Below are 27573 nucleotides of genomic sequence, written 5' to 3' on the forward strand. Positions count from 1 at the left end.
CATACTAATTTCTCTTTATCTTTACGACTGTGTGCCTTTCTGCATGTTAAGAATATATCGAAACGAGCTATGTACTTAGGGCTTGTTATTTTAAATTAAAGTTGTTTATTAACGGCTACCGAACCGTCCCTTGTGGTAAAAAACTCTAACCTAAATCAATTATTTGTCGGAATTCGAACCGTTGAAACCGTTCGAAACTATGAATGAATTCAACTTAATCAGCAAATATAAGCAATTAATTTTAAAGTATAATATGCGCGAAATGAAACGCATTGAACGTTTATTATCGTGAATTGGAATGAAACTTGAATGTCCAGTCAAATTGAACGTCCATTGAAAATTGGAAAACCTAGATTATTGACATTTAAAAGCAGAGAAGCTATGACCATATTTAGCGAGATTAATTCATTGTATTATTTACCCCAGTTTAATTGTTTGTCATGGGGGGGGGGGGAGGTCTTTTCCTATGCTTCTACGGTTCCCAGTACCCATCGCATGGTAGCATAGGCCTACACTATCACATCCTTCTGGTGGGTAGGGTGGCGTGGCCTTGGGAGTAGCGCAGGTCACTGAGATCCTCACGGCAAGTTCGGTGGACTAGCATTCCCGGGGTTGCCAACCCTGTTCTTGATCTAATACCTAAACTCTTATACCCTATGACTCAACTAAAACCACCAGGCGAACTATTGCAGGGATGGAGAGGTCATATCCTTGCGACTTCATTCTTCCAGAATGAAGCGTACCGAGAGATAAAGGAGTCCTGGTGGTTGAGTGGCGTAGTAAGCGAGTTTTAGTTGCGAGTTGCACATAGCACACCGCTGTGCTTTGGTTTTCTCCTTACACAGATGGCCGTGGACTAGCTACCCATGGCCAATCGGCTGTAGTATTCCATAAGCGGGCTACTAAACGTGAGTCAGCGAGGGCCGTCGGCATGGCACAGGACACAGGTGTAAGTTCGCAATTTCGTAAATTAAGTCATAAAGATAATAATTCTCATATATGGAAAACAGCACAAGTAATACCAGTACATAAAGCCGGAGACAAATCTGACGTATAGGCCAATTTGTATTCTAAGCACTCTTGGTAAAATAAACCCATACTTATTCCAGAACAGCATTTGATGAGGTTTAAGTTTCTATCTATTTATTGTTATTTATTTATTTATTTTGTGGTTGCTTGTTAGCTTGCTTATGCTCTAAGGTAATGGGTGTAAAATTTGTGATGCCATATTTTCGTGTATTATGCATACAACGTGTAGAACTTATAAAAATCCAATACATTTAATAATAGCTTTAGAAAAAGAAAAACAACTTTCACAAAGAAAACCCAGGCTGCTGTGATTTATTGCGTTCATTAGCATCATATTAAAGCTAGGAAAACTTAGCTTATAAGTATAAAAAGGCAACATATGGTATAAAAATTTAATTCTAATTTTTTTGAAGACAAGAATACGTAAAGCGTATTACTAAAGCGATACTACTCTTCAAGACGCAGGTATAATATTAAGGCTATTTTGATGACACCTCCAGTTATGCTAATAAGATTACAAGTGACAATATGAGTGTCGTCAGAGTAAATGGAAGATATCCTGCAACCAATTGGCTGATTGTGCTCGAACACAGTTCAGATATTCGCCCCGCCTTGACACTACACGTTTGGTAAGTGTTGTTCAAATCTCTATATATATAAAATTCTCGTGTCACAATGTTCGTTCCCATACTCCTCCGAAACGGTTCAACCGATTCTTATGATTTTTTAATGCATATTAAGTAAGTATGAGAATCGGCTACTATCTATATTTCAAACCCCTAAGTGATAAGGGGTGTCCACCCCAATTATTTTTTTTTATGATACAGCATATAAAAATACATACAACCCCTAATTTTCACCCCTCTTCGATCAACCCCTATTTTTTATTATAGTAGATAGTTATTTTTATTGGACTAAAAAAATATTTCCTAGAAATAATATATATGGCAAAACAACGTTTGTCGGGTCAGCCGAAACAATAATATAGAAAGATCCATCGAATACTGGAACTATGTAGTACAATGATAACGTAAGGTTTGCACACGAGTTTTCTTTTATCTGTTAACTTCTAGAAGAAAAACTTCTTTCGCGTTCATTTGTTTTTTCTAATAATAAATATTAATCTGATGTACACGGTCGACTTTTTGGATGTAAGACATCTCGGTTTCCTCGCTACCTTTTCATTGACTGTACGAGCGAGTGTTAAATACGCATATAGATTGAAAGTCCATTGGTGCAAAGCCGGGGATCGAACCTACGACCTCAGGGATGAGAGTCGCTAGGCCATCATTGCTTTTATCACTAGGACCCCCAGATTTTAGATACATAGTATTAGATTACAGTTTTAAAATAAACCCTTACACATTTTGCTTTCCAGCATAGGTTCGCAATACTTGTTTGCATAAGAAATAAATCAATAAAGCGCAAAAATTTGTCTTCCTCGTACTCATAATAAGACGAGAATTAATTGCTTTCTTTGCTTAATATAGCAGTACTATTGCCTAAACCTACTGGTATGAGACCTTCTCTGTTGAAATATTCATGTACCTATTGTAAAATAGATTCATGAAATGTAGTCAGAACGAGTATATACATTTACAGTTTGTACATAGCCCTTAAAACAGAAAAGTTTTACATAATTGTAGTGAATGCAATGCTTTTAAAGAAGTAATTATACTATAATGGATCTATTAAAAACTGTGAGGAAACAAAATTGTAGAAACGGCTCGATGTTTGAATCATGGAACACAGTTAAAATGCATGTTTCGTTATACCTAAACTACACAACGGTACCAGGGAGGACGGTTAAGGGCAGATGTTTGTTTGTTTGCTAAGACTTTAAATGTGTATTAAAATATTATTAGTTACTAATTACCTGTTTACTGTACAGTTAATACCACGTTGAAGTTTTTGAAGTGAAACTTCTTTATCGGGGTTGGAAAAAAATTTAGTGTAAAATTTTTTCGTTACGCGTCACATTTTTCCGTTACGCGCCATCTTTTGAAGCGAAACTTCTTTATCGACGTATGGGAGAAATTTTGTAGCAGGTTACGCGCCATGTTGCTTTTTGAAGTCAAACTTCTTTATCGGCGTTGGAAAAAAATTTACACACATTTGTCACATTTTTCGGTTACGCGCCATCTTTTTCTTGTCCCTACCACGGTTGATATTCGAAGCCATTAGTAACAAAAATATATAATAACGATAACAATGATAGTAATACTAATAATTCTATTACAATTAATGAAATTCTGTAATAATCTTAGTACTACATAGTAGTACAGTAATAAGTTAAAATGAAATAATTGTATTTGTATTCATGTCTATGATAATAAAAGCCTTTTGTTAAACTTTATCTAATTTAACTTTATTTAACCAATTTCTGTAAAGTTGCATATAGTAGATCATTTTTCGAAAAATAAGGTCATAAAGAAGTTACACTTCTTACGTGTGTACACCTAGTACACGCACACATTTTTTCTTGCCTTATAAAGCCCTACTACGTCCAACTTTTTTCCCTATTTAAGACTTCTTGAGATTGAAAAATTATTGAAACTTCCTTTGTCGTTAAATGCTTAAATATTTTGCAGGTATGATGAAGCTGATTGGTCTGTTAGGATGTCTGTACGTCTTCGCCCACGCCCTTCCACCGGATAAGGTCCGTTATATTTGATCCACTTATTGAAGTTATACATTTATAGTGACAACATTTACGGGAATAAGGAGAGTTAGTTTGAGCAACCTCTGTCAATATTTAAGTAACGAAGTAACTTTTCTATAATTATTAAAGAATAATTTCGTAAACAAAATAAAAAACAGGTTAAAAATCAAGTAAAATTACTTGATTTTTGTATTTTAGCTATGTACAAGTAGTCCATCCTTCTGAGGAAAAAGGTTTTAATTGCTTTTTTTAGTTGTGATTGAAGAATATTAGTGTTGGTCAAAGTACATAAATAAAATTATAGAATTACGTATCACATCATCAGCTGACGCAGCAGTTTATGCCTCGTTATCTTTCAATAGTCTCTAGAACTAACCATCTTTGAAAAAATATTTTATCATTAGAATCCAAAATTTAAAAACTTAAATATAATCTAATAAATTAAATCCATACATTAATAATAGTAATAGTAATATTTCACGTTAAAAAAAAATATATTACATAACATTAATAACAATAATAGTAAATGGTGTTTTCAGAAAAAAATAATTGTAAATTATGTGTATATAGTAGGAAATCTTAGTTTATTTTATTTGCTTTGTAATTGCAATTGATGAGTTAATATCTATCTATAATAGTTTAAATTAAATAAATTAAATTTAACTTTGATAAGTTTGGTCATAAGTGTCGTAAATGTATAATATTGTAAAAATGTACGGAAGGCTGAAGATTTTTGATCATAAATAAAAATAAAATGACACTAATGCGTAATAAAATGTTTGATTCGATTTGCGTCTCGAATTGTACTCGCCATCTTTCTCGTATATTATATGAATATAAAATAAATATAATATGAATATAATATGAATATAATATGAATATCTGTAGAATATATGAATATAAGATAAATATCTCTTCCAGTTCTTTCTCTTTTGTTCATTTCGCAAACAACTCGCTCCTTATCAACCAAAACGTTTACAGAATCTTCAAGGACTTCACATCATAAAAACAAGGAGCATAGATCTTAACAACGCACATGCTCTCACCCTGGAAACCAGATTACCTAAAGCCGTAAAACCAAACAGCTATAATATAGAACTGGAACCATATTTAGATGATGCAGTATTCAATGGTCGGGTTCAAATCAATGTCACCTGGCTTGAGGATTCCGATGAAATCAGTCTCCATTGCTCACATGACCTTGAGGTGACGGAGTATAAAGTTGTGCTTCGAAATGGGTAAGTTTTTTCTTGTAAAAATAAATGAACACCATTTCTTCTCTCCTCCTCAGCATAATGCTGAGCCAGGGCCAATTACAACCACATTACACACTTAAAACGTACCTTGTTCTTTAAAAGATTTTTAGATTTTTTTAAATTATTGTTATTTTGTGTGTTTCTGTGCGTGTGTTTTGTGTATTTCGAATCGTCGACGACCAATCCCTTTCCGAGCAGCTTCATCCCTTGGCATTGCGTTAAGATGTGGGGTCACTATTTCCAGTACACCACCACATTTACCACGGAATTCAGAGGAGTTGTTCGGATGCACCTGCAGCTGAGTTTCACTTCGTCGAGCCTGAATATGAAATTCCACCCGTACCATCTCGACATCCGTTGCACAACTTTTTAGCAGTTTCTGCCGCGCACCACCACTATGTGGCATCAGCTGACAACTGAAGTATTTACAAATTCGATTCAGCCCCATGCCCACCAGACCGGGCTTAGCTCCAGCGAAAATCCGTGTCGTGGGCATGAGCCCTTAGGATCGTTCAGAAAAGAGTGTACCAATTCGTACAGTTGCAGAGGTCCGCAACGCACTCGTGAGACATCTGGGAGTGTGTCAGCGGAATTACTTAACATCATGTGAGCCTCCTGCCCGTTTGCCCCCTGTTCTATATAAATAAAATCTCTGTTAAAGCAATATATGTCAATATTTGCCTCAATAATTTTTTGTTTTGCAATACAAAGAATCGTAATGACGTCTAATGAAAAGCTTTTTCGATGTAGTTCTTTCTATATACTTAGCGTTGATATTGCTTTACGTTACTAATTCATTATTAAACTGAAATTGTGACAGGATATGCTATTGAAGTTAAGTTGTAAGTTTCCTGGTGAGCTTTGCCCCTGTCGGATGTGTTAATTACATCAGACTTTGGTACTAAATTGATTTATTTAATATTAGTAAAAATTCTAGATTTTTTTATAATGGTTCTGCCAATGGGCATTGCAATAAATCTTCTAGAAACAAACAAACGAAAGCTATATTAAAAACGAATTGTACACTCTTAGAGGCAGATACAATATGCATTAATGGTACTTATCTACTATAACTACTCATGTTAAGTATTTTTTTTTAGGGAAAACCTTGAAGTAGTAGGTGTAAAAGAGATGAATATGGACGCGAAGAAGCCGATACTAACTCTACTATTGGAACGAACAGTGGCTAAATCATCCAAAGGCGAGCTGATTTTTAGTTTTAAAGGAAGAATGCAAACAGCTTCAATGGACGGCTTTTTCAAGTCTTCTTATAAAACGGAACAGGATGAAGAACGGTAAATCTATATATATAAAAGAAGTCGTGTCAGTTACACTGTTTATAACTCAGAACGGCTGAACCCATTTGGCTGACAAATGGTGGGGAGGTAGATTAGGACCAGGAGACGGATATACGATTTTTATCCTGTTTCCGTGGGACGTGACATAAAACGTGGTTTAACAAAACGCAACAAACAGAAAAACGAGAAATTTATCAGTCAAAACATCAGTCTAGTCGTTAATTTATTAAAAATGGTATAACAAAACGCAACTGACAGTAAGTAAGTTAAGGTTAAGTACGATTTGACAATTTGAAGCTTTGAAGTTGATCGGTTGATGTGTTTTTTTCGAGTTTCTATTAGCTTATTGTGCCGATATCATCGTTAACAATGCCACGACCAAGACAATCGAATAATTCCCAATTAAGCCGCTATTAAATAAATGGGTGGACCGATTTTGATGAGTACTTGAAGTGGATTTGAGAATAGTTCAGATTATTTACAATTAGATGTTTTTTTTCTGATTTTTAAGTTTAAAAATTTGCTATTTAAGACGTGTGCAAATCACAACGTCTGTCGGTCCGCTAGCATCATATAAAACACATAATACGACACTTTCACTATAATTTATTCTTTATTTAATTATATGATTTCAACTACATATATATTTTGCTAATCAAGTTATGTGAATGCATATATAATATATAAAAACAATATAATACGTAGATACTAAAGACACATTTGACTAGAAACAAATATTAATTTTACACTCCTGTCTAACTGTTCGTACTCATCGTTTAATGGTTCTGTTAACAGATTGTGTTGGGTTTACAATAAAACTGTGGACATTATCAGCAACTCCATAGAGATTTTCAAACAAACTTGCATTGTTAATTATTTACTTTTTTTCTACAATAAAGTTGACAAAGGAGAGTGCTTTATATGAATTACAATCCATATAATGATTATCGCTAATAAGTAGTATTATGTTGATTAAATTTTCGACAATACCAGTGAATAGCTTAAACTAAAGTAATAGTCTTAGTGTTCTATAATGTAAGTTGGCTTTAGGCATCTTGTTCCTGTTTGATTGCCTCAGCATTCAAATGGCTATGTAGCCTTTTTAAGTGAGCTAAGGCAAACCGTTTCGCCGTATTCAGGACTGTATCCACATTAATCACTATTATTATTGTTTGCTTTGTGTTGCTATTTATGTTAACATTGTATATTACTTTGATACAAACGATTCATGTTTGTAACAAATAAATCGATGCAATATATTTAATTATATTTGATTCCAAGATATTAAACATAAGAAATATCCTACCGGCACAAGCGTTAAGCACAACATATTTATGTTGCAAATGTTTGCGATTTCTAGGATGGTAGCGGGCACTCAACTTCGTCCAAACAACGCAAGGCACCTATTTCCATGCTTCGACGAACCCGGCTACAAAACACCATTTGAGTTGAGTATTGCCAGACCAAAGGATATGGTGGCACTTAGCAATACTCCAGTAGCCAAAACAATGGAAATGTAAGTATTTGAATACCTTCTATAGATTAAATTACGTCTTCTAATGTAGACTTTACAATTGAAACAAACTAATATTTTTTTGGAATTTCAAGTTGAATCGAGTGTTGAAATTTCATACATTTCTACAATAGCTTGAGGATAAGTATAGTTAACTATCAGCTACGTAAGCACTCTCTCAATATTCTTTACGAGCCGGTTCTTTAAGAAAAATACTAGAAAATGAAACGTTCAATCTATTACAAATTAACTACATTTACCGTTTTTATGATTATTGATTAACACATGTTTAAACAGCCTGATGAACTTTAAGAAGGTGGTTGGTAAGATTTGGATAAAAGTGTTCAAGATAGAGAGATAGGTGGAGCCAGTTGGATGAGGCCTATAAAGGCCTATAAAAGGCTTTTAAAATTTGAAGGTTTCAAGGAATAAAAAGGCTTAATGATGATAAAACACCTAAATTTTGATAAATCACAAATAAAAAAAAAAATTCTACAAAATTTCTTTTATCAGAGAAAACGAGCCGGGAGCAGTGAAAGATGTGTTTGAAGTCACACCTCCGATGTCGACATTCGCGTTTGGATTTGTGATTGCACACCTAACTCAGCTTGGGAATTCTACTCATTACAAAGATGACAATGGAAATAATATAGGTATAATATATTATAAGCTGTTTTGTATGTAGGCAAGCACAAAATATCATTAAATAATAAATTCTAGCATTCATAAGTACCTGTGTGGAATCTTATCTCTCTCAATGTGAACATTTGTCAGCAAAAGTAGGTACTTCAGTAAAATAGTACAATAATTAAATTGATTAAAAAAAAACATAAATCATAATTATTTATTTATGCAGTATTTTTTTCTTTGATATTAATTCAATTTTTTTCGTCAGAGATATGTGAATACGCAGTATGCGTTCTGTCCCACTCTAACGCACCTGCGGTACGTCACTGATCACGCCAGACCGATGTGAGACGCAGTATGCGTTCTGTCCCGCTCTAACGCGTATTGGCCGCACCTATATTACGTCATCGTGTGTTAGGATTATTTTCGTTACGGTATTTATTGATTCGGTCGCCGCGCTCAAAGCCCGTGATAAAATCTATGCAATAGCTTAGCAATTGTTTTAAATATGCATGCACTACGGAATAATTGTAATCTAGTTACCCACAACAGTCCCTAGTGTGACTAGCGTTAGATTAATTTTGTCAAAACACAAGTTTTATTATTATATTTGGTAACTGTTTACTTTAGCTCAAAATCGATTCATGATACTGGTAGATATCACGACACGGGCCCAAGTGGATACAGTTTTTTTATTGGTTATTCTTGCCGCATCTAATATGGCTGCTTTTTGAAGGATGATAAATTATTATTAGTTTTTATGAATAGTATCTTCCCGTATATTTGTGATAATGGCTACCACTTAAACTAGTTTCGGGATCTGTATAGATTTAGATACGAATCGGCAATCGCGATGTGAATACAAAACAGTTGCCGAAGTCTATCAATAGATATTCAATCAAAACCAAATGGATTAAAGAAAAAGCTCTCAAGTAAATATACTACCGATCGTAAATGGCAAAGTACTTTGTCATTAAGTCGAACATTAAACATGAGCCGAAATGTGTCGCGAACAAAAAGTTATAGGCGACTTTATGTGATCTTATAAACCTCAGGATATAAAATTCTGGATTAATCTTATATTTTATGATTCTTAGATTTTGTATGCATGGTTATTCGATTTTCAATTTTCTTTTACTCGTCTTACATCGGAGTTCTATATTAAAAAAAACGGGTGTCAAACTGTAAACCTCTCCCTTAGATTTTCCGAAGTTGGATTTGTTTTTAATTAGCTTTTTGTAAATGTTACTTTTTGATTTTTCTATAGATAGGTATATTTGGCCGTCCTCACTTTCAATTCGAAACTTTACAAGCTGTTTTACGATTTCAATCGTAGTAAATGTTCTTTAATCTCATTTAACTAACGAAAACCTAACTCAGGTCACGTAGTCTTTACATTTTTAATTTGCGTTTCAGTTGCCTCCATAGAGTATAACAAAAATTTACATAAATTTTTATATGCATGGTGCGGGTGACAGTTGCTGAATTTTTCTTTATTTATTTAATTATAAGTAATCTTACAGCTAACATACATTATAAAACAAAACACCTAGACAATACAATAAGCCAAAACAGTTTACATAGATAAACAATATATACGAAACAGAAAACAAATAAGTACATTAATAGACAAAAAATTTAAAACAACAAATAATACTTAATATTTCAAACTTAAACAAAATCAGAGTCTTCCCGCCTCTTCAAATACCTTCTCACATCTTCTTTGGTGAGGTGGAAAATATCAATATTCTCATAATTGGTGTCATAGTTAGATAAAACCCGAAACATTGGCGAATTATGCAGGTAAATCGAGTTCGTACGTGACACATAGAACAATTTTGTGTGCATAAGGAGGAGGAATTTTACGAGAAATTAACGACAGCAATTTCAATTTGATTTTATTTATAGTCTAGAACATTCTAGCTGGGTTAAATTTAAGTTACTACAGTTATTAATGATTTGATATATTACGTATGTGGTACAACTGAACTACTAAGGGAGCGTTCAAGTATTACGTCACGCAATATTTAGAGATTATTGACCCCCCCCCCATGTAACGCGTCGTAACGTTTTTCTGTACCTAAGTATAGTAAAACGTTTCGTGACCACCTAGTGGCTCTTTATACCTAAAAGTTACCATTATGTGGGAAGTCGAAAATAATATTAAAAATAACGCGTAATTCAATCCCCGCCCCGCATCGTAACATTTTACAAAAGGACCCCCTCCCCCCCAAAATTCGTTACGTAATACTTGAACGCTCCCTAAGTCATAATTTGTGAAACGCGGCAACTTTCAAGAGTGAAACGAAACGTCACTGAAACTGTCACCATACCACACATACTATTAACTAAAGCATTACAGATAAGTTACTATAGTATTTTAATATCTTTTAGAGTTACGTGTCTGGGGTAGACCAGAATACCTGACGGCTTTGGAAGGAACGAATGAGAAGTTGGCTCGTGTTTTCAAAGAAGTTGCGAGTTTTTGGCAAGTCCCCCTGCCTCTGAAGAAATTGGATGTGGTTGCATTACCATACTATCAGGGTGCGAAGCCGGCTGATAACTGGGGACTTATTGTATTCAAGTATGTATAGAGAGAAACAACCTTAGCGATGATAAGATATCTCTTCCAGACAACCCTTTTGTGGCATTAAAATTGATTTATGCTTTCGATTCTAGGGTTAGGTAACTTAGCTTTTCGAAAAGCATTTTTTTTAAATATTTTAAGTAAATTTTTCACTTCTTTTAACCTTCTAACAAGGGGGGGCGTCCTTTTCGTATTGACGCAGTGGTCAAAATATTTGTTGAGTATTTTTTTAATTTATTAGTAATTCAATATGATACCGTGACTACCGATTATTTTATTAATTTTACGAATTTTTTTGGAATATTTTTTTCTGTCAGTTCGTATATATATTCTTTCTGTCTTTATTTTTTGCTATTTTGAAACTAAACTTAAATGGCAAGATTATTTTATAAAACATACAACTTATTATTAGGGAAAGCGACTTATCAAACAGCCGATACCAGATAATAGAACAAGAAGTGACATATCTATGGCTAGGGGCCCTTGCCAGCCCTGCATGGTGGAGCGATGCGTACGTCAACAAGGGTTTGGTTGGGTACATTGCGGTTGATATTGCCCAAAAGGTAAGGTTTTATCTGCACTAAGTGTTATGCATATCCAACATCTCGGTATTCGCTACTTAGGGGCCTTCCTGCAGGTCAGTCAGTGGTAAGACTGGTTGTGGATCCTACTTTTCCGTTTAGAGGAATATTATAACTTCATTCCTACACAGATGTGTTTTTGTCAGTCTTGGTATTTTACACTTTTAAATTATGATAACTTTTTGACGTGACAACGTCTTATAATTCGATGGAGCCGGCTGCACATACGAAAAAACATGACTCATGCGGCTTTACCTCGCTCTGAGGCGTTCCATTTATGGCTTGAAGTGCAAGCGAGAGCTTAGGACGAGCGACAAAGAGGCACAATCGGCCTCCGCGTTCGGCTCAATTCAATTGTGATTTCCATTTACCTCCTTCTCTATATTCATACAAAATATCTATCGAACAAATAAAATTAAAAATTTCTTTTGAAACATGCAACCATTCCATCAGTATTTTCTTATGACGTTGTCACGTTCAACTATCGTCAGTAAACCGACTTTACAGACAACCGATTTTTATTAGTGCAAGAATTTAACAATGTTCTCAATCCCGAGTCGGTCAATCTCTATTAAGATGTATCAAGGAAATATTTTAGTACCCATACCCCGATGGTATGGTATGTGAAAGATTACAGATATATAATATTATCACTTTTTCATACCATAGAAAAAGTAATTGTTTCGCCGCGAATGAATCTCCGGATCGGATGTTCTATGTGCACAAACCACTACAAGGCATTCCCTTTTAATTTAAACAAATAATAAATGTTAACTCTATTACAGTAAGAGAAACCCTGTAACTTGTATAGTATAATGTTATTTTTGATGTATTCTCAGTGGCGTAACTATACCATCAGGGGCCCGCGGCAAATTGTTTTGATGGCGCCCTATCAGTAAAAATCGACACAGCGTACTCAATTAAACGTTGTATATTTCTCACTAAAGGCCATAGGCCGCCTCTCTTAGGCGAGAGGGAATGGTCTGTAGTCCTCACGCTAGCCCAATACATATTGGTGACTTCACATTCATCCATAGAACATAATATCTCTTGGTCAGGGGCCCTCTTGGGTTGGGGTCCCGTGGCATTTGCCAGCCCTGCCACCCTATTGTTACGCCACTGTGTATTCTTATCTTCTACGAGTATTCTGGACTGAGACTCCAGGTTATATTGGACGTCAAACATCTGGTAATTAATGTCATAACTTGCTCTGTATAATTTATTATTGCTCAGTGTAAATTAATAATTAAAAAACTTGTATTGAAACAATTTATAATTAAGAAATCTGAACGAAGATCATATCAAATAGCCACTTCTTCCTTGCGTCTGTATCCTTCTGTGTAACATTATTGTTTAGCTTATAAGCTCATCCAAAAGACAAACGCCACTTTGAATAAAAAAAATCACTAAGGCGGTATTAACGTACTATTAATTATATTATTTTTTTAAGTTTACATATTTTAAAGGAATCCTTCATCTCTTTCTGTCCAACTCTGTTTGCACTGTGATGAAAAGAAACAAATAAGTACTTTAGTTAAAACGGTACAAATGAATTTCTTATGATTAAACGCGTACATTTCGGAATTTTCCTCAGATTAACGACTCGGATATAGACAGACAGTGGCCAATAACATTTTTATACTCGATATATTATGAGTTCAGCAAGAGATACCCTCACTCCAGAATCACAGGCTTGAAGCAGGAGACGACTTGTACCAAGATCGAGCTTCTATTCCGAGTTTTCAACTACACGCTAGGCGCTGATACCTTTAAAAAGGGTATGCGGATGTTCATAAGGGAAAAGTGAGTTTATTTTTCATGTTTTACGAAAATAACAACCAATATAGTTCTGTCTTTAGCTGGGTCTGTAGATCAAAAACTTCAACTTCTCTCTCCTAAACTTTTGTTTAAAGTTACCAATGAGTTCTAATCGTGTTATGTTATTATGCCAGCAGTAACTTATAGAAGGACAATTACATATAGTTAGTAACTGTGTACTGTCAATTGATGTAACTGAAAGATGACGTCATAATAACATTACAAATGACCTCTACATAACAATATGATCTCTGGACCGATTTTCCCTAAGGAACTTCCTCATCTCCACATTATCCTAAGTAGTCGGCTGGAGTGAGTCACACCTACTAGCCCGCGAATTGAAAATTTAAATAATCATGAATTTGCAGAGCCTTCAAAACCTTCACTGGTGATGATATATGGAATGCATTGAACGCAGCGGCTCATGAAGATGGTAAAATACCAAAGGGCGTCGACATAAAGACGATTGCTATGAGCTGGATTGAGCAGGATAGACTACCTTTGGTCACAGTCAATAGGAACTATGATAAGAATACTGCCCATGTTTCTCAGGTATCTCATATGTCACGATTTAGTTGCTACGATCACTTCTAAAAGAAACTATGTTCGTCTTTTCAAAAATTGAAAAAGAATGCGCCTGCAAAGATTATAAGGGACAAAAACCTTAAATACGGATTAAACGTAATTCTGCTAAGCTTCTTATTTAATTATAAATATAGATTTTGAGATCAGTGAGAGAGAGCAGTGTTGGCCTAGTAACTTTAGCGAACGACTCTCATCCCTGAGGTCGTTGGTTCGATCCCCGGCTGTGCTGCAATGGACTTTTTTTCTATGTGCGCATTAAACATTCGTTCAATCGGCGAAGGAAAACATCGTGAGGAAACCGGCTTGCCTTAGAACCGAAAATTTGACGGCGTGTGTCAGGCACATGAGGCTTATCACCTTCTTGCCAAATCATCACTTAACAGATTCAGAAATCTGAGGCCCTGATCTAAATAGGTTGTAGCACTACTGATTTTTAAATAGATTTTCTGATACAGTATTATACGTATTGTCTCCAATTGAGAATGCCATTTCTTAAATTACCTGTTGAAATAACAGTATTATTTTCAAAGAAAAAACTTTTTACCGGATTAAAGTTATGTATTATTATAAATTTACAATTATTTAGCATAATTTTAAATTTATCCGACGTTTCGCGTGCTTTACAGCGTGCGTGGTCACGGTGACCAAAGTAAAGTAAAAAGTTTTTTCTTTAAATGTGTAAAGGTTATGTCAATCAAAGACAGTATTATTTTCATTCAGAAAGTATACCTTCGCGAGCGCCCGCACGACGTTCCCAACGCAGATAAAATGAGTTGGTGGCTCCCCCTAGTGGTCATCCGGGGTGAAAAACTGGACTTCGGTAAAACTGCTCCTGTCGCATGGATGAAGGAAAAAGAGACTACGTTAGAGAAAATGCCGAGCAAGGAGCACTTTATAATTGTCAATCCAGAAGAAATCGGTAAGTTTAATACTCTTCTTCTTTCTTCTTTAGTCACGTTCTTGGTGTTGCATATCTTGCTCCATTGCCACTTCCAAGTTAAGTATTAACTGGTTGTTCTTTATACAATTTAGTGTCTTCATTTTGTGGGAAAAATTTGGGAATTTGGTGGAATGACGGACGTCGAGGTGATACGGGTGGAATTTTGTCACCTGCCTCGACGTCCGGTGATAAAACTCAGCTGTAGCTTGTCTGACTTAAAAAAGATAATATTTTTATAAATTTTTTAATATAACATATTACTGAACTATACCTATCTCTTTTGTAGCTCCATTCCCCGTGAACTACGATCAAGAAAACTGGAATCTTCTCCTGCAGTACCTTCAAAGCGAGAAACGTCTCTCCATTCCAGCCTTAACAAGAGCGAAACTACTTCATGACGCTTGGAATTTAGCCTTCGCTGGAGAGCTCTCCTTTGCGACTGCACTCAACATGACTCTCTTCTTGAACAATGAGAAAGACCATTTAGTATGGGAGCCAGTGTTCACGATGATCGATCACATCGGCAGACATATTTGTTCATGCATTAAGGAAAAATTTAGGGTAAGTTATGCTAATAGATCTTTGTGTTTTATTAGGATCATGTTCCTCTTATTGATTGGTTATATATATTGGTATTTGGATTTCAGAGTTTTGTTTGATCATAATTAGTTGTTTCTTCTAGTGTTATATTATTTATTTAAGAGGAAGGGAAAGAAATTTAAGTATAATATGTCGAATATATACATTTATATTTATTCCTTTAAACGCTACAAATAACACTTTAGGTTAGATTATAACGAGTAGCGGTTTAAAGCAGCAATCTCACTTTTAATCAGTACTGTCCCCCGTTCCCTGAACTCACTGACAAAAGTCAAGATAGCGTCTCAACTCCTCGCAAACAACTCGCATTTGCTCTGCTCTGATTGGTCGTAAAAATCAATATTCGTGCTTTTTATTTGTTGCGTCATGATTACAAACTTCATGACGTAACAAATAAAAGACAATTAGAAAATAGTAAAATAAAAGTATGATTCGTAAAAGTAATATAAGAGATCTTAATCTCAAAAAAACCAACGGTCATTCAAATTCATTCATGTGTTTTTGTCGTCGTAATTCATTCCAATTATTTAGACGACTCATGAAATTGGTTCATATCAAGAAATTAGCTATATAATATGATAACCAATATTATTAATTTTAAATCACTAAGCCTTGGAAAGCGGGGATGATAAATTATAGGTTTTTTCAGACTTATGTCCGTACATTCTTAAGCCCCCTTTGCGAAGAATTCCATCACAAAAACGAGACAGGAAAAAAAAACCTTTGTTCGTTGGCGAAGAACTTCCTATGCCATGCTGGGTATAAGCCTTGTATAGAAGAGGCACGTGAAGCGTATACCAAGTGGATGGAGATGCCCAATCCGGATGAAGGGAATCCGTAAGTATCTTAGAATAGGGTGCAACAGGCGGGAGTTTCTTCAGAGAGCCTCAGAGCGTTGCTGGCTTTTAAGGATTTGGTGCGAGTGTATACGTGGCATCACTATATAGTACAAAACAAAGTCGCTTTCTCTATCCCTATATCCCAATGTATGCTTAAAGCCTGATTCACGCTACACCGTGTCTCGACCGGGCCGTGCCCCGGCCGGGGCACGGTCTAACATTATTGATATACTTTTGTATGAAGTAATTCATGCCTGACCGTGGCAGGGCCGGGGCACGGCCGGGGCACGGCGTTGTAATGTCGGTGGGTATTGTTTCCCGGCTCCGGCACGGTCCGGCCCCGGCACGTCGTAACACGAACGTAGGCGCCCGGGCACCCAACGTCAAATCTTAGTGAGGTTGAATTTTTTCTATGTACGATAAATATGGCTTTTGAAATCTTGTAATTTTTTTGGTTAGATCTGGTTTTAATTTTTCAAGTAAATGAGTAAAGCATTCTTTAGATATTCTAAAATAACCATAAAACTTGCTCTCGTCGTATATTAATTCTTTGTAAAGTAAAGAAAATTTCCCTTCTGCTTCTCGCTTTCTCCAGGTTGGATGTACACCCGATCTTCTTTTAGTACTTTCGCTTCGTTTTTCTAATACTTCGTCATTGATGGCAATTGCAATAGCTGCCAATTCAAATTGTGAAAATTGCATAATTACTTAAGCGTCAAGTCTATCGACAGATGAAATCACTAGCTGACAAAAACAGATATAGTGGTGCAAGCACGTACGTGCGTACACCCAAACAGCCCGGTGTAACATGAATCAATGTCCAGGACGGCGCACGGTGGCCGTGCCCCGGCCGGGGCACGGCCCGGTCGAGACACGGTGTAGCGTGAATCAGCCTTTAATCTTTAAAACTACGCAACGGATTCTGATGCGGTTTTTTTTAATAGATATAATGATTGAAGAGGAAGGTTTATATGTATAATAAGATCTATTAAATAATTTTATTTAAGGTTTCTAAGGTTTCTAGTCGTAAATAATTACATTTTTTCCGCTTAAGAGATTTATCAAAAAAATATCCAAATATAAAGCGTGCGGGCCACGGGCAGTAATGAATAAATCAAAACTACTGGATCAATTTTAATAATTTTTTCAGAGTGACATAGGCTATATATTTTATACCCGTGCGATACCGGAGCGGGCCGCTATGTTTTTATATACAACGGTCACAGTTTTTCTGTAGTGTATTTAGTATCAGCATTGAAGTGCGAAGCCGGGGCGGGTCGCTAGTAAAATATAATTGATAAAGACATCCTTCCATCACGCATATATACTGGGTGGCGCAAAAGTACTGGCACTAAAGAATTTTTTTATATTTTTTTATATGACATTTCCTGTCATTCTGTTGTTGAAAATTGTGTAGTGAACAAATGTAAAATACACTGAAAATAAACATGAACTGTTTTACTCTCCAAGAACGTGGAATAACCGTGTCAATGTTCTTACGGAATAATTCATCAGTGATAAAAACACAACGTGAATTTCGTCGACGATTTCCCCACCGTCCGGCACCGATTGGTCGCTAGACGAGCTCGGTGGTCAGTAGGCACAATTTTCAACAACAAAATGACAGGAAATGTCATATAAAAAAAAAATAAACAAATTTTCTTTAGTGTCAGTACTTTTGCGCCACCCTGTATAAATATGCATTGCTGAATTTTAAACGCAGGAGCTTAAGTCTGAGAGTTGCAGTAACTCAAATAAAATTAAATATTTATTTTACCATAATACTCAAGTAAACATAAAATATGTAGTATCTAAAATAGATCTTAACAAACAACCTTTTAAATATAAGCTACAAAAGATTTCCACTCGTGGAACCACGATTATGATCAAAATGTTCATGTTAGGGAACATCTGTAGGATCGGACAATACACACGGGTCTCTATTGTACGCCAATAATGCGTGATTGAATTTTATTTTATACGCGATTATTATAAATCTATTTTAAGCCTTTATATGGTAAAGTTATATTTGATTTCTGTCAAGACAAAATATATAAAAGATTGGATCGTTTACATTTTCAGTTACTCTAGACTACAACAAATAAAATTCTTCATGCCACATAACTTGAAGAGTCTCATTTATAAAACAAAACAATTATACTTTTAGAACTAAAATGATTTTTGTCTCTTTCTGTTGAATTGTGTCTACTCTGTGATGAAAAGAGATATACGAGTGCTTTAGCTATAACGGTATAATTAGAATGATTATAATTATACGTATATAATAAAGCGGGCCATAGACGGACCGCATGTTGCAGTCAAGACCGACTGCAATATGCGGTCGCCGCACGGCGATCTGCAGTTTCCATACAGTAATATATTTTTCTTACTTAAGAATTTTTAAATAAAATCTATATATAAAATATAATTGCTGTTCGTTTGTCTCGTTAAAACCCGAGAATGGTGAACGATTTGGCTAATTATGATCTCGAAATATTTGTGGAAATTCCGGGAAGGTTTAAACGGTGTTAAACATAAATAAAAAGGAAAGAAAAATACTAAAGACGACAGTAGAATTTTCCGATAAAACTATTCCCCGCTGGGAAATATTCTCTTTTTATAAAAAATTGAAATAAAAAATTGTCACAACTAAGTGACAATTTTTTATTTATTTATAGATGCTTTCAGACATTTGTGTGTTATAGCTGTAGTATGAGGTCCGATCTCTTTGGTCTGTTTTAAAAATGTTGTAAGTTTTGACACAAGTGTATGTAGGTGATACGAAGTTCCTGGGTCATCTTTATACATAATATATAAACTATATGTACTTATTATTTATTTCACGTAAATAATGGACTAAATATAAATTCCAATTCCAGAATGCCCAACCCATATATATGTCCAGTCTTCAAATGGGGAACGAACAAGGAATGGGAATTTGGTCTTCAAAGGGTGATTCACTTCCCATCGTCAAGGAAACAGAGCGAACGAACATATCTTCTAAAAACCTTGGCAGGATGTCCCATTGATGAGTACAAAATTCATCGACTTTTAATTGTGACAATCTTGGAGGGGAACGGCAATTTCACTGAGACGGACCTGTTCCTCATCTTCAGTATGCTGACTGGTGATGAAGCTGGGTATACAGCGCTGTACCATTTCCTGGACAACAACTGGGACTTCTTGAAGGAGAAGTAAGCAAACATATTATACAGAATGCGTATACAAAATGATCGGAGATTGTAACTTTTTTGTAACAAAGCTTAAATAGACATAGACATAGCATTTATTACAAACGAAAACACACACACATAAACACACAAAATAACAATACTTAAAGAAAAAAAAAATAAGACATCAAAAACAATTAAAATTAAAAATAATAATAATAAACAAAATTTACATTATCGATTAGTTAACACAGTTGCATGAGCATTCGGGCTTCACAGCAAATATAGTGACAGCTTAACTCAAATAATTTTTAATCAGCGAATAATAATCTATTTAAGAAAATGTTACAAAAATTTTATGTTGGTACAATCTAAAGTTCGCATATTCTGCCAAACATAATGTCGTGCAACTTTGTCTTAAAAGGTAGAATAGAAGTTATAATTACATAATGAGTCATAGCATTATTGTCGATGCTTATATTATTTTATCACTACATTATATATTAAATTAAATAACAATAAAAAGGTTTCCTTTTTTTTTGTTTTACTGTTTATAGTAATTTTAAGAATGTTTAATTTCTTAAGATGTTTTTTAAGTTTAAAATTTTGTGTTAAAGACAGAATAACGTCCTTAATAATAAACATGCCTTAATTATTAAATTCATACATTTGAATAAATCTGTAATGAATGTGACAAATGTACACAAACAAAGCATTATAATTTATACTCAGTAAACTGTTGGTAATGCTAATGCATTGCCAACATCCATCATTGTTGTTAAATCATATACATATATACAATATAGAGCGCTATTATTGCTCATAGACAAATATTCTTCTCAAGCAAACGTTATAAGTTTTGGAGCTTCGTTCAAGAAGAGTAGAGAGTACTGATTTTTAGGCCGTCAACGTACTCGCGAGCCTTTTGGCAGTCCGTGTGACGACGGCAGTACCACTCCCTTTTCTATATAATAATTTATTTTTATAAAGGTTCGTGAATATTATATAAGTAAAATGTTTGATCCCCTGAGCTCGTTTTGCATTCGATACATTTGACACCTCAATAATTCACTTCTCGACGGGAGCAGTTAGGCTGGGACATATGAGAAACATATTTTTCAACTTATTATTTTGATTTTACGAGACTTAAACGTAGGGGAATATTATTTGCAATCAGTCAGTAAATTAAGAAAATTGCTGTACCATTCGACTTTTGATTATGTTACCTTATCCTATATATGTACCAGTAAGCTTTTTATCTTTCAAGTCGCGTGGTCAGAGGCTAATGGGAAAACTTAATATTGCCTTCGCTTCAGCAACCTAAAAGAAAATACATAATTCATACACTTTCGTGTCTTGGCGCTCTATATAGTCAAGTATATCCGCCAAAGTTATTTCATGATATACAATGCGTAACTACAAATATTTTTTCAGTGAATTACACTAACGCTAACTTTCGTACTATCTGCCTTGCGATTCTGTAACTCACTTTTCGAACTCACACAGTGGTTTTCACAGCGGCATGTGTGAGTTCGAAAAGTGAGTTACAGAATCGCAAGCCTGATCTGAAATTATCGTGATTCATGTGCACTTCTTTTTCATGTGTCCTTTTTCTATTATTGTCCTGTTCACTGTTTACATATGTTTTAATTGCTTTGTTTTGTTCCTATATATGTTTATTAGTAATCATAACAATCAAATATTACAATATTTACAATTATTTTCGTAACCTACAAAATAAAAAGAAAATGAAAATATATTTAAAAAGTCTGGTGTGTATTTAAAGAGTCTGTGGCAGTGTATCTTTAACGGCAGCATTTCCTCGCTGTATTGCTTATTCGTTGAGCGAGGAAAGCACCAGCTCTGGGGTCACCGGTACTATCAACCAGGCGCCAACTTAAATCTTTAATTAGCGCCTGTGCACTTGAACACGGCCCAAGAGTCTTTACTCCAAAAGGAACAAAATCCATCCTTTCTTCCGTCATTCTTCTTTTTATTCTATAAGTTTTGTCAAAATAACTATATGTCTTATGTATTTTTGCACTTCTTGCGCTTACCTTATCTAATTTTTATCTTTTCTCACAGTGGTTGCCTAGAAGAGATTGCTCGAAAGCGATAAGGCCAGTTGCCGTCCTTTTTTTAACTATGTCAATTGTTTTTATATTTCTGTACATGCAACGAAGTGTTAATAAATGAATAAAATAAAAAATACCATTTGATCATTGTTTTTGAAACTTAATTCAATTATAATGGACTTTGTATTTTTGATTAAATGTCATACGATCTTTTTTACGCGTTCTAGGAGCTTGATTTCATTTGCGACATCTTATCCTGAGGGCGAAAATTAAGATGTTATTGCGTTATAATGATTTGCTTTGCCCTTTTTCAGATTTGCTTCGAAAACCAATTTATGGGACAGCCTTATATTATCAGCAACAGGTGAATTTAAGACCCAAACTGGTTTAGATTTAGTTTCAAAGCTCTACGTTTCACATCAAGGAGAATTCGCTTCAGCTGAGCATATTATCGAAAAATCAATGAGGAATATCCGAGAGGAAGTCAAATGGTCCACAGAGAATATTCCCGTTATAGAAAAATGGCTGGATCATTACATAGCGACTCATGATGTCAGGGTCGAACATTTTATTAAAAATTAAGTACTTGTACAAAGTTTTGTATTGATTGTAACAATGTGTAATATTATAGTTGTATTTATTTTCGCCGATTAAATACACAGTTTTGCCTTTCAACTGTTTCTTTATTAGAGACTAGCTGACCGGGCAAACGTCGTTTTGCCATGTATATCATTTATAATAAAAAATAGGGGATGATCGTAGAGGGGTGAAAATTAGGGGTTGTATGTATTTTTTAATGCTGTATCATAAAAAATAAAAAAAATTAATGATTTTGTCTAAAAAATAAAAAATAAAATTTAGGGGTGGACTACCCCTAACATTTAGGGGGATGAAAAATAAATGTTGGCCGATTCTCATAGATACCGGATAAGCACAAAAAATTTCATCAAAATCGGTCAAGCCGTTTCGGAGGAGTATGGCAACGAAAACTGTGACACGAGAATTTTATATATTAGATTAAACGTATTGTAAAATATAGTACCTGCTTTCGAGTTTGTTCGATTACCAATTAAAAAAAACTTAAAAACTAAGTTCACAATGCCTGCTTCGTACCCTATTGTGTGGTTACGTGAATTCAAACGCGCAAAATGTGGTTTTTAAAGTATACAACTATTTTATCATTTCAATAGAAACACAAGTTATAATGTTATTCATATAAAATATTTTGAATCTATCAACTTTTGTCCGATTCTTTTTTGCTTAAATAATAAATTTTATTGGAAATAATATATGAAAGTTTAGGGTAATGCGTAGCGAAGCGACAATACCGGAAAGTAATAATGGGTGCGCGTTTTCGTAAATAAGGAAAAAACTTTTCTAAGAATTTTTCAATGAAGAATTTTCTTCAAAAATATATTTGGCATAACAAGTAAAATGAATTCTTAAAGTAATTGACGATATCATGATACAACGTTTAAGAAATAAAAGTTATATGAAAAGCTTTTGAGGCATTTGAGGCCCTTAGAGAATAAAAAAAAAAAAAACCTTCGAAAAATTTGATATAACCTTTAGGTTTTATTAGAAATCACGCACTTATCTTATAACATATAGATATTTTGTTGTTCTAAGAAATATAAAGATAATTGTTATCATTTCGTAGCTAAAAGGTCAGTTATGATAACCTTTAATATAAATAATCTAAGCTATTTTATGATTTATCAAATCAAAACAATAATTCTGTTCATTGAAATTCCTACGGTTTTCTAAATAAAGATCTTACTAGACTCATTGATTATATGGTTAAAACTGTCACTGATCTGTGCCTCTTTATGTCAGAACTAATTATTTGGCCATACAATTTCATCGTTAAGTTGTATCGCTTATTATTTAAAAAAAAACAACCTTTTAGGACATGGCCTCCTTTTTGTCTATTTTGTGATCATTTATCTTTCTTAATAGACAAGTAGGTGCTTGACGCATGCCAGTATTTTAGGTCTAAGGCATCACGTTTTTTTCCTTCAGCCGGAGTTCGAACTTACGACCTCAGGTATGAGAATCCCACCATAAAACCAGTAAGGCAACACTTCTCTACAACGGCCTATTATTTAGTTATTCTTTAATTTGAGATAACTCTAAGTCTAGTCTAGTATTTTGAAAGGCCGGCAACGCACTCGCGAGCCCTCTGTCTGGCATTGAGAGTGTCCATGGGCAGCGGTATCACCATCAGATGAGCCTCCTGCCCGTTTGCCCCCTGTTCTATATATAAAAAAGAAAAGAAAGTCTGGTAAATAAGTATTTATATATTAGAGATCGTAGCTTCTTTGTCGCTACGAGCCTATCTACTAGACGTAGCTCTTTTGCTACATTGCTACGAAAGTTTATGTAAAGCATTATCTACGCTTTTACCTCTGTAAAGCTTTCTTAGAATTCAAAGTGACATTTTGAACGTCGTAGCAACGAAAAGCTGTAGATAAACGGAGTAACCCGATAAAACTCCGGTAAACATTTTTCCAATACTGCAATGCCGGAAGCTCATCAGGTAAGGTCTCGGCGCTCGATTTTATTTAGTCACCGTTGGGAGAAAATGAAAATCTTATTTTACTAGAAATACTTGGACATTGGAACTGGAGAGTTGTGATTCGATTAAGGAGTTTATTTAAATTGGATACGTAGTCTGATTACGAAAGGAAATTAACGAGAATGAATACAATCGAAACAGTTACAAAATCTCATTTAAAGTATTCTAAAATTGAAATAGAATATAATCATTAATAATATATAATTGGAAGAGTTGCTGAATCTGGCACGGGACAAGACACGCTTCAAGATACTGACGGCCAACCTCCAGTAATGGAGAGGCACTAAAAGAAGAAAGAAGAAGAAAATTGATATAGTTACATAATTTTTTGTCACATGTATTCATTTTCAAGTAACATGAGAATGATAAGAACAATTAAAACAAAATAAACGGCATAAGAATTTTAGAAAGGCTACGGTGGGACTAGTTTTAGGAAACAATGCTCTGGGGTATATGGGGTTAGACCTCAGGTTAAATCTGTTTCTTTGATCATTTTATTTTACAGAGAAGTTGGTATATAATTTTATTTTATAGTAACCTCAGTGCCTTGTCGATTTTGGAGTCTAAAGGCTAGTTTCATCATAACCTTTACCGAAACAATGCTACTTACTTTTATTGTTAATCCTGTGTCTAAAATACATGATATCGCGATTTAATTAAATCCGAAATAACGATTAGCAGTAAGTTAGTGAGACAAACTGGAAAATTAAAGCGTTCCGAGTTAATATTTTCTCAGCACTGGATTTCTATAGTTTGATACAAGTCGACAATCTCTGCGAAGTTATCTCGGTTGACATTAATATAGTGACACACTGATCTGTACTGTAACATACTTACGCCACATTAATAAATTTCATTTTACAGGGATTTTGAATTATGATTAAAACAAAGGCATGCTTATGAGTATCGATTGTCATTTAAAAAGTCCCAACATAAAGTAATTGTAATGATATTTCATTCAATAACTCAGCTGGCTCTCCGACCCGAAATATGTTTACGCCTCGGAATCGAGAAACTTCCAACGCTCCCCAACCTGTGCCTCTTCCCGCCAATTTCTAGTGTTTAGTTGCAGCTGGCGCTCCACCACTCTGCCGATCCAGCGAAACCTGGGCCGGTCGACTGGGGTCCCACCACTAGGCTGGCGTAAGTATGCCCCCATCATTGTACGTTCTTGGCCTATGCACTTACTATGCCCTAGTCAACAAAGCCGATGGGCCTTGCCCTTTATGACTTGTTATTATGTAATTACTTAATAATTAATTAATTAAATAGTCTTGTCACCTATATGTATTTGCTAAGTTATAATGAATAATTTATAGATCGTTATAGAGCATTTATAAGTAACGTATTAATTGTCTTTCAATAGGAAAAACATGACAATAAAATGGTATTAATAATAATAAGAGACGACCGGTCATCTTTATTCTATTCGTACAGACCAGCGTTAACAAGCTGGAGCGGGAGTGGGAACCCCAGTCCCACTCCCACTCCCGCTCCCACTGCCTCTCTCACTCCCGCTCCCACTCTCGCTCCCACTCCCGCTCCCACTCTCGCTCCCACTCTCGCAACTCGCCGGAGAGTGAACTAAATGTGAAGCGTATACTATGATTTAAAGAAGTACTTAGGGTAATGTATAGCAATGTTTTTGGTTAATTGTCTAAAAATGACTTTTGATTGTATAATATTTTAAGCTAAAATTTGGCCTATGTATTCTGTAACTAAATACATCTTTAATGTTCGTTGAACTAAGAGCGCGTGTGTAGTGCGTTATTTGTGTCAAGATGCCCTCGCAATTATCGAAATAAACGTGGATTATAAAGCAGACTCTACGTGACTGAACAATGATATTTTATTATTCCATCGTTTTCGGTGAGTCCACATTTATTTTAATGTTTGTAAGAAATATTCTTGTCTCAAAGTTTCGGCATCTTCCAATCAAATATCTAACATAAATTGGATAACCAACTCAATCATAAAATATAAATCAGTGTTATTGTTTTAACTAAAGTAGTGTCTATCTCTCCCTGTGATGTAAATCGTGTGAAAAGTACAATTCGTTTTTTTTATAAGGAACTAGGATTCATATAATTATTTTTACTTCATAAGATATACAATTTAATTTTAAGAATGTGAATGTAATGAAATGAGGAATGAGGTTTGAAAGGATGCTGAAAACTTTTTTTTACATAGAACAGGGGGAAAATGGGCAGGATGCTCATCTGATGTTAAGTGATACCGTCGCCTATGGAAACTCAATGCCTGAAGGCTCGCGAGTGCGTTACCGGCCTTTTAACCATTGGTAAGCTCTTTTCTTGAAGGACATGTTATACATGTTCTTGTTATACGTGTTATTATTATACTACTACATGTTATTCATTTTCATATATATAGATTTAAATACTAAGTTACCGTAGTAAATATTAAATTCCCTATTCAGAATAGAAATTGTCCTTAAGTTATAACATCTAAAATGTTTTTTCATATTCGTACGCTCTTTTCTTAAAGGACCCTTTGTCGAATTGGTTCGGAAATACTTCAGTGGGCAGCTGGTTCCACATAGTGGTGGTGGGCGGCAAAAACTGCCTTAGAACTATTTATTATTCCGTATATTTTTATCAAGTGGTTTTATTAATAAACGTTTAGAAAAGTCAAGAGGGATCATTTTTTTTAAATACTGTAAACATTCTTTGATATATTCATCATTTAGCAATATTGAAAAAGAGTATATAATCCGCTTCGGCCAAATTAACGTGGGGCCACAGTTTTTTTTTTTTTATAAGTCTTTATCTTGCAATCAGTCAGCTAGACTATGAGCAGATGTGTTGAGAGCTGTTAGGCGTTCAAAGCAAAATCTCCATCGAGACTGCTCCTCTCTTTCAACTGTGTCTATCAAGACTTAGGATTTGTCGCCTTTTAAGCCTATTTATTAGGCCGGACCTAATAAATAGGTTAGTTGCGTGGCAAGCTTATTAGGATGCATTTCTAGCCTTTTTTTGTATTTCATACTCCAGGTCTTGATCTCCTCTTTGACAGTCCTGATTTTGAGGTGCTCATGAATTTCCGATGTTTTTTTAAACCACGGACAGTTGGATATTTGTTTCAAAATGTAATTTTGAACCCTCTGTATGATACTTATGTTAGAGTCACACGCCGAACCCCATAGTTGAATCCCGTATGTCCAAATTGGTTTCAAGAGCATTTCGTAGATGAGTAGCTTATTATCTACTGACAGTTTGGAATTTCTGCCAAGAAGCCAGTAGAGTCCTCTGTATTTCAGGTTGATTTCTTCTCTCTTCTTCTGTATGTGTTGTTTCCATACGAGTCTCCTATCAAGGTGTATTCCCAAGTATTTTACACAGTTTTCTTGCGGAAGTTGTTGATTGCACAGAGTTACTGGCGGACAGTCTCCTCTACG

General features: G+C 34.8%; 1 protein-coding gene across 1 annotated transcript; it reads left to right on the forward strand.

Annotated features, from left to right (window-relative positions):
* The first annotated feature begins 1560 nt into the window (after positions 1–1560).
* LOC125053087 (aminopeptidase N) lies at positions 1561–22255 on the forward strand. The gene is made up of 15 exons (XM_047654296.1): positions 1561–1658; positions 3621–3688; positions 4673–4929; positions 6048–6242; positions 7606–7761; positions 8272–8411; positions 10780–10969; positions 11385–11535; positions 13148–13356; positions 13740–13923; positions 14677–14875; positions 15183–15457; positions 16146–16333; positions 19215–19529; positions 21895–22255. Exons 2-15 carry the CDS (start codon positions 3623–3625, stop codon positions 22160–22162), a joined length of 2793 nt encoding a protein of 930 aa, XP_047510252.1. The 5' UTR covers positions 1561–1658; positions 3621–3622; the 3' UTR covers positions 22163–22255.
* Positions 22256–27573: the final 5318 nt, after the last annotated feature.

The sequence above is a fragment of the Pieris napi genome, chromosome 10 (genome assembly GCF_905475465.1).
Source record: "Pieris napi chromosome 10, ilPieNapi1.2, whole genome shotgun sequence".
NCBI classification, from domain to species: Eukaryota; Metazoa; Arthropoda; class Insecta; order Lepidoptera; family Pieridae; genus Pieris; species Pieris napi.

Bases quoted from the DNA above. Each gene is read 5' to 3' on its own strand.
- LOC125053087 (XM_047654296.1), top strand. From the start codon at position 3,623: ATGATGAAGCTGATTGGTCTGTTAGGATGTCTGTACGTCTTCGCCCAC. The intron at 3,689-4,672 runs GTCCGTTATATT...AAACGTTTACAG, and splicing joins ACGCCCTTCCACCGGATAAG to AATCTTCAAGGACTTCACAT. The intron at 10,970-11,384 runs GTATGTATAGAG...ACTTATTATTAG, and splicing joins TGGGGACTTATTGTATTCAA to GGAAAGCGACTTATCAAACA.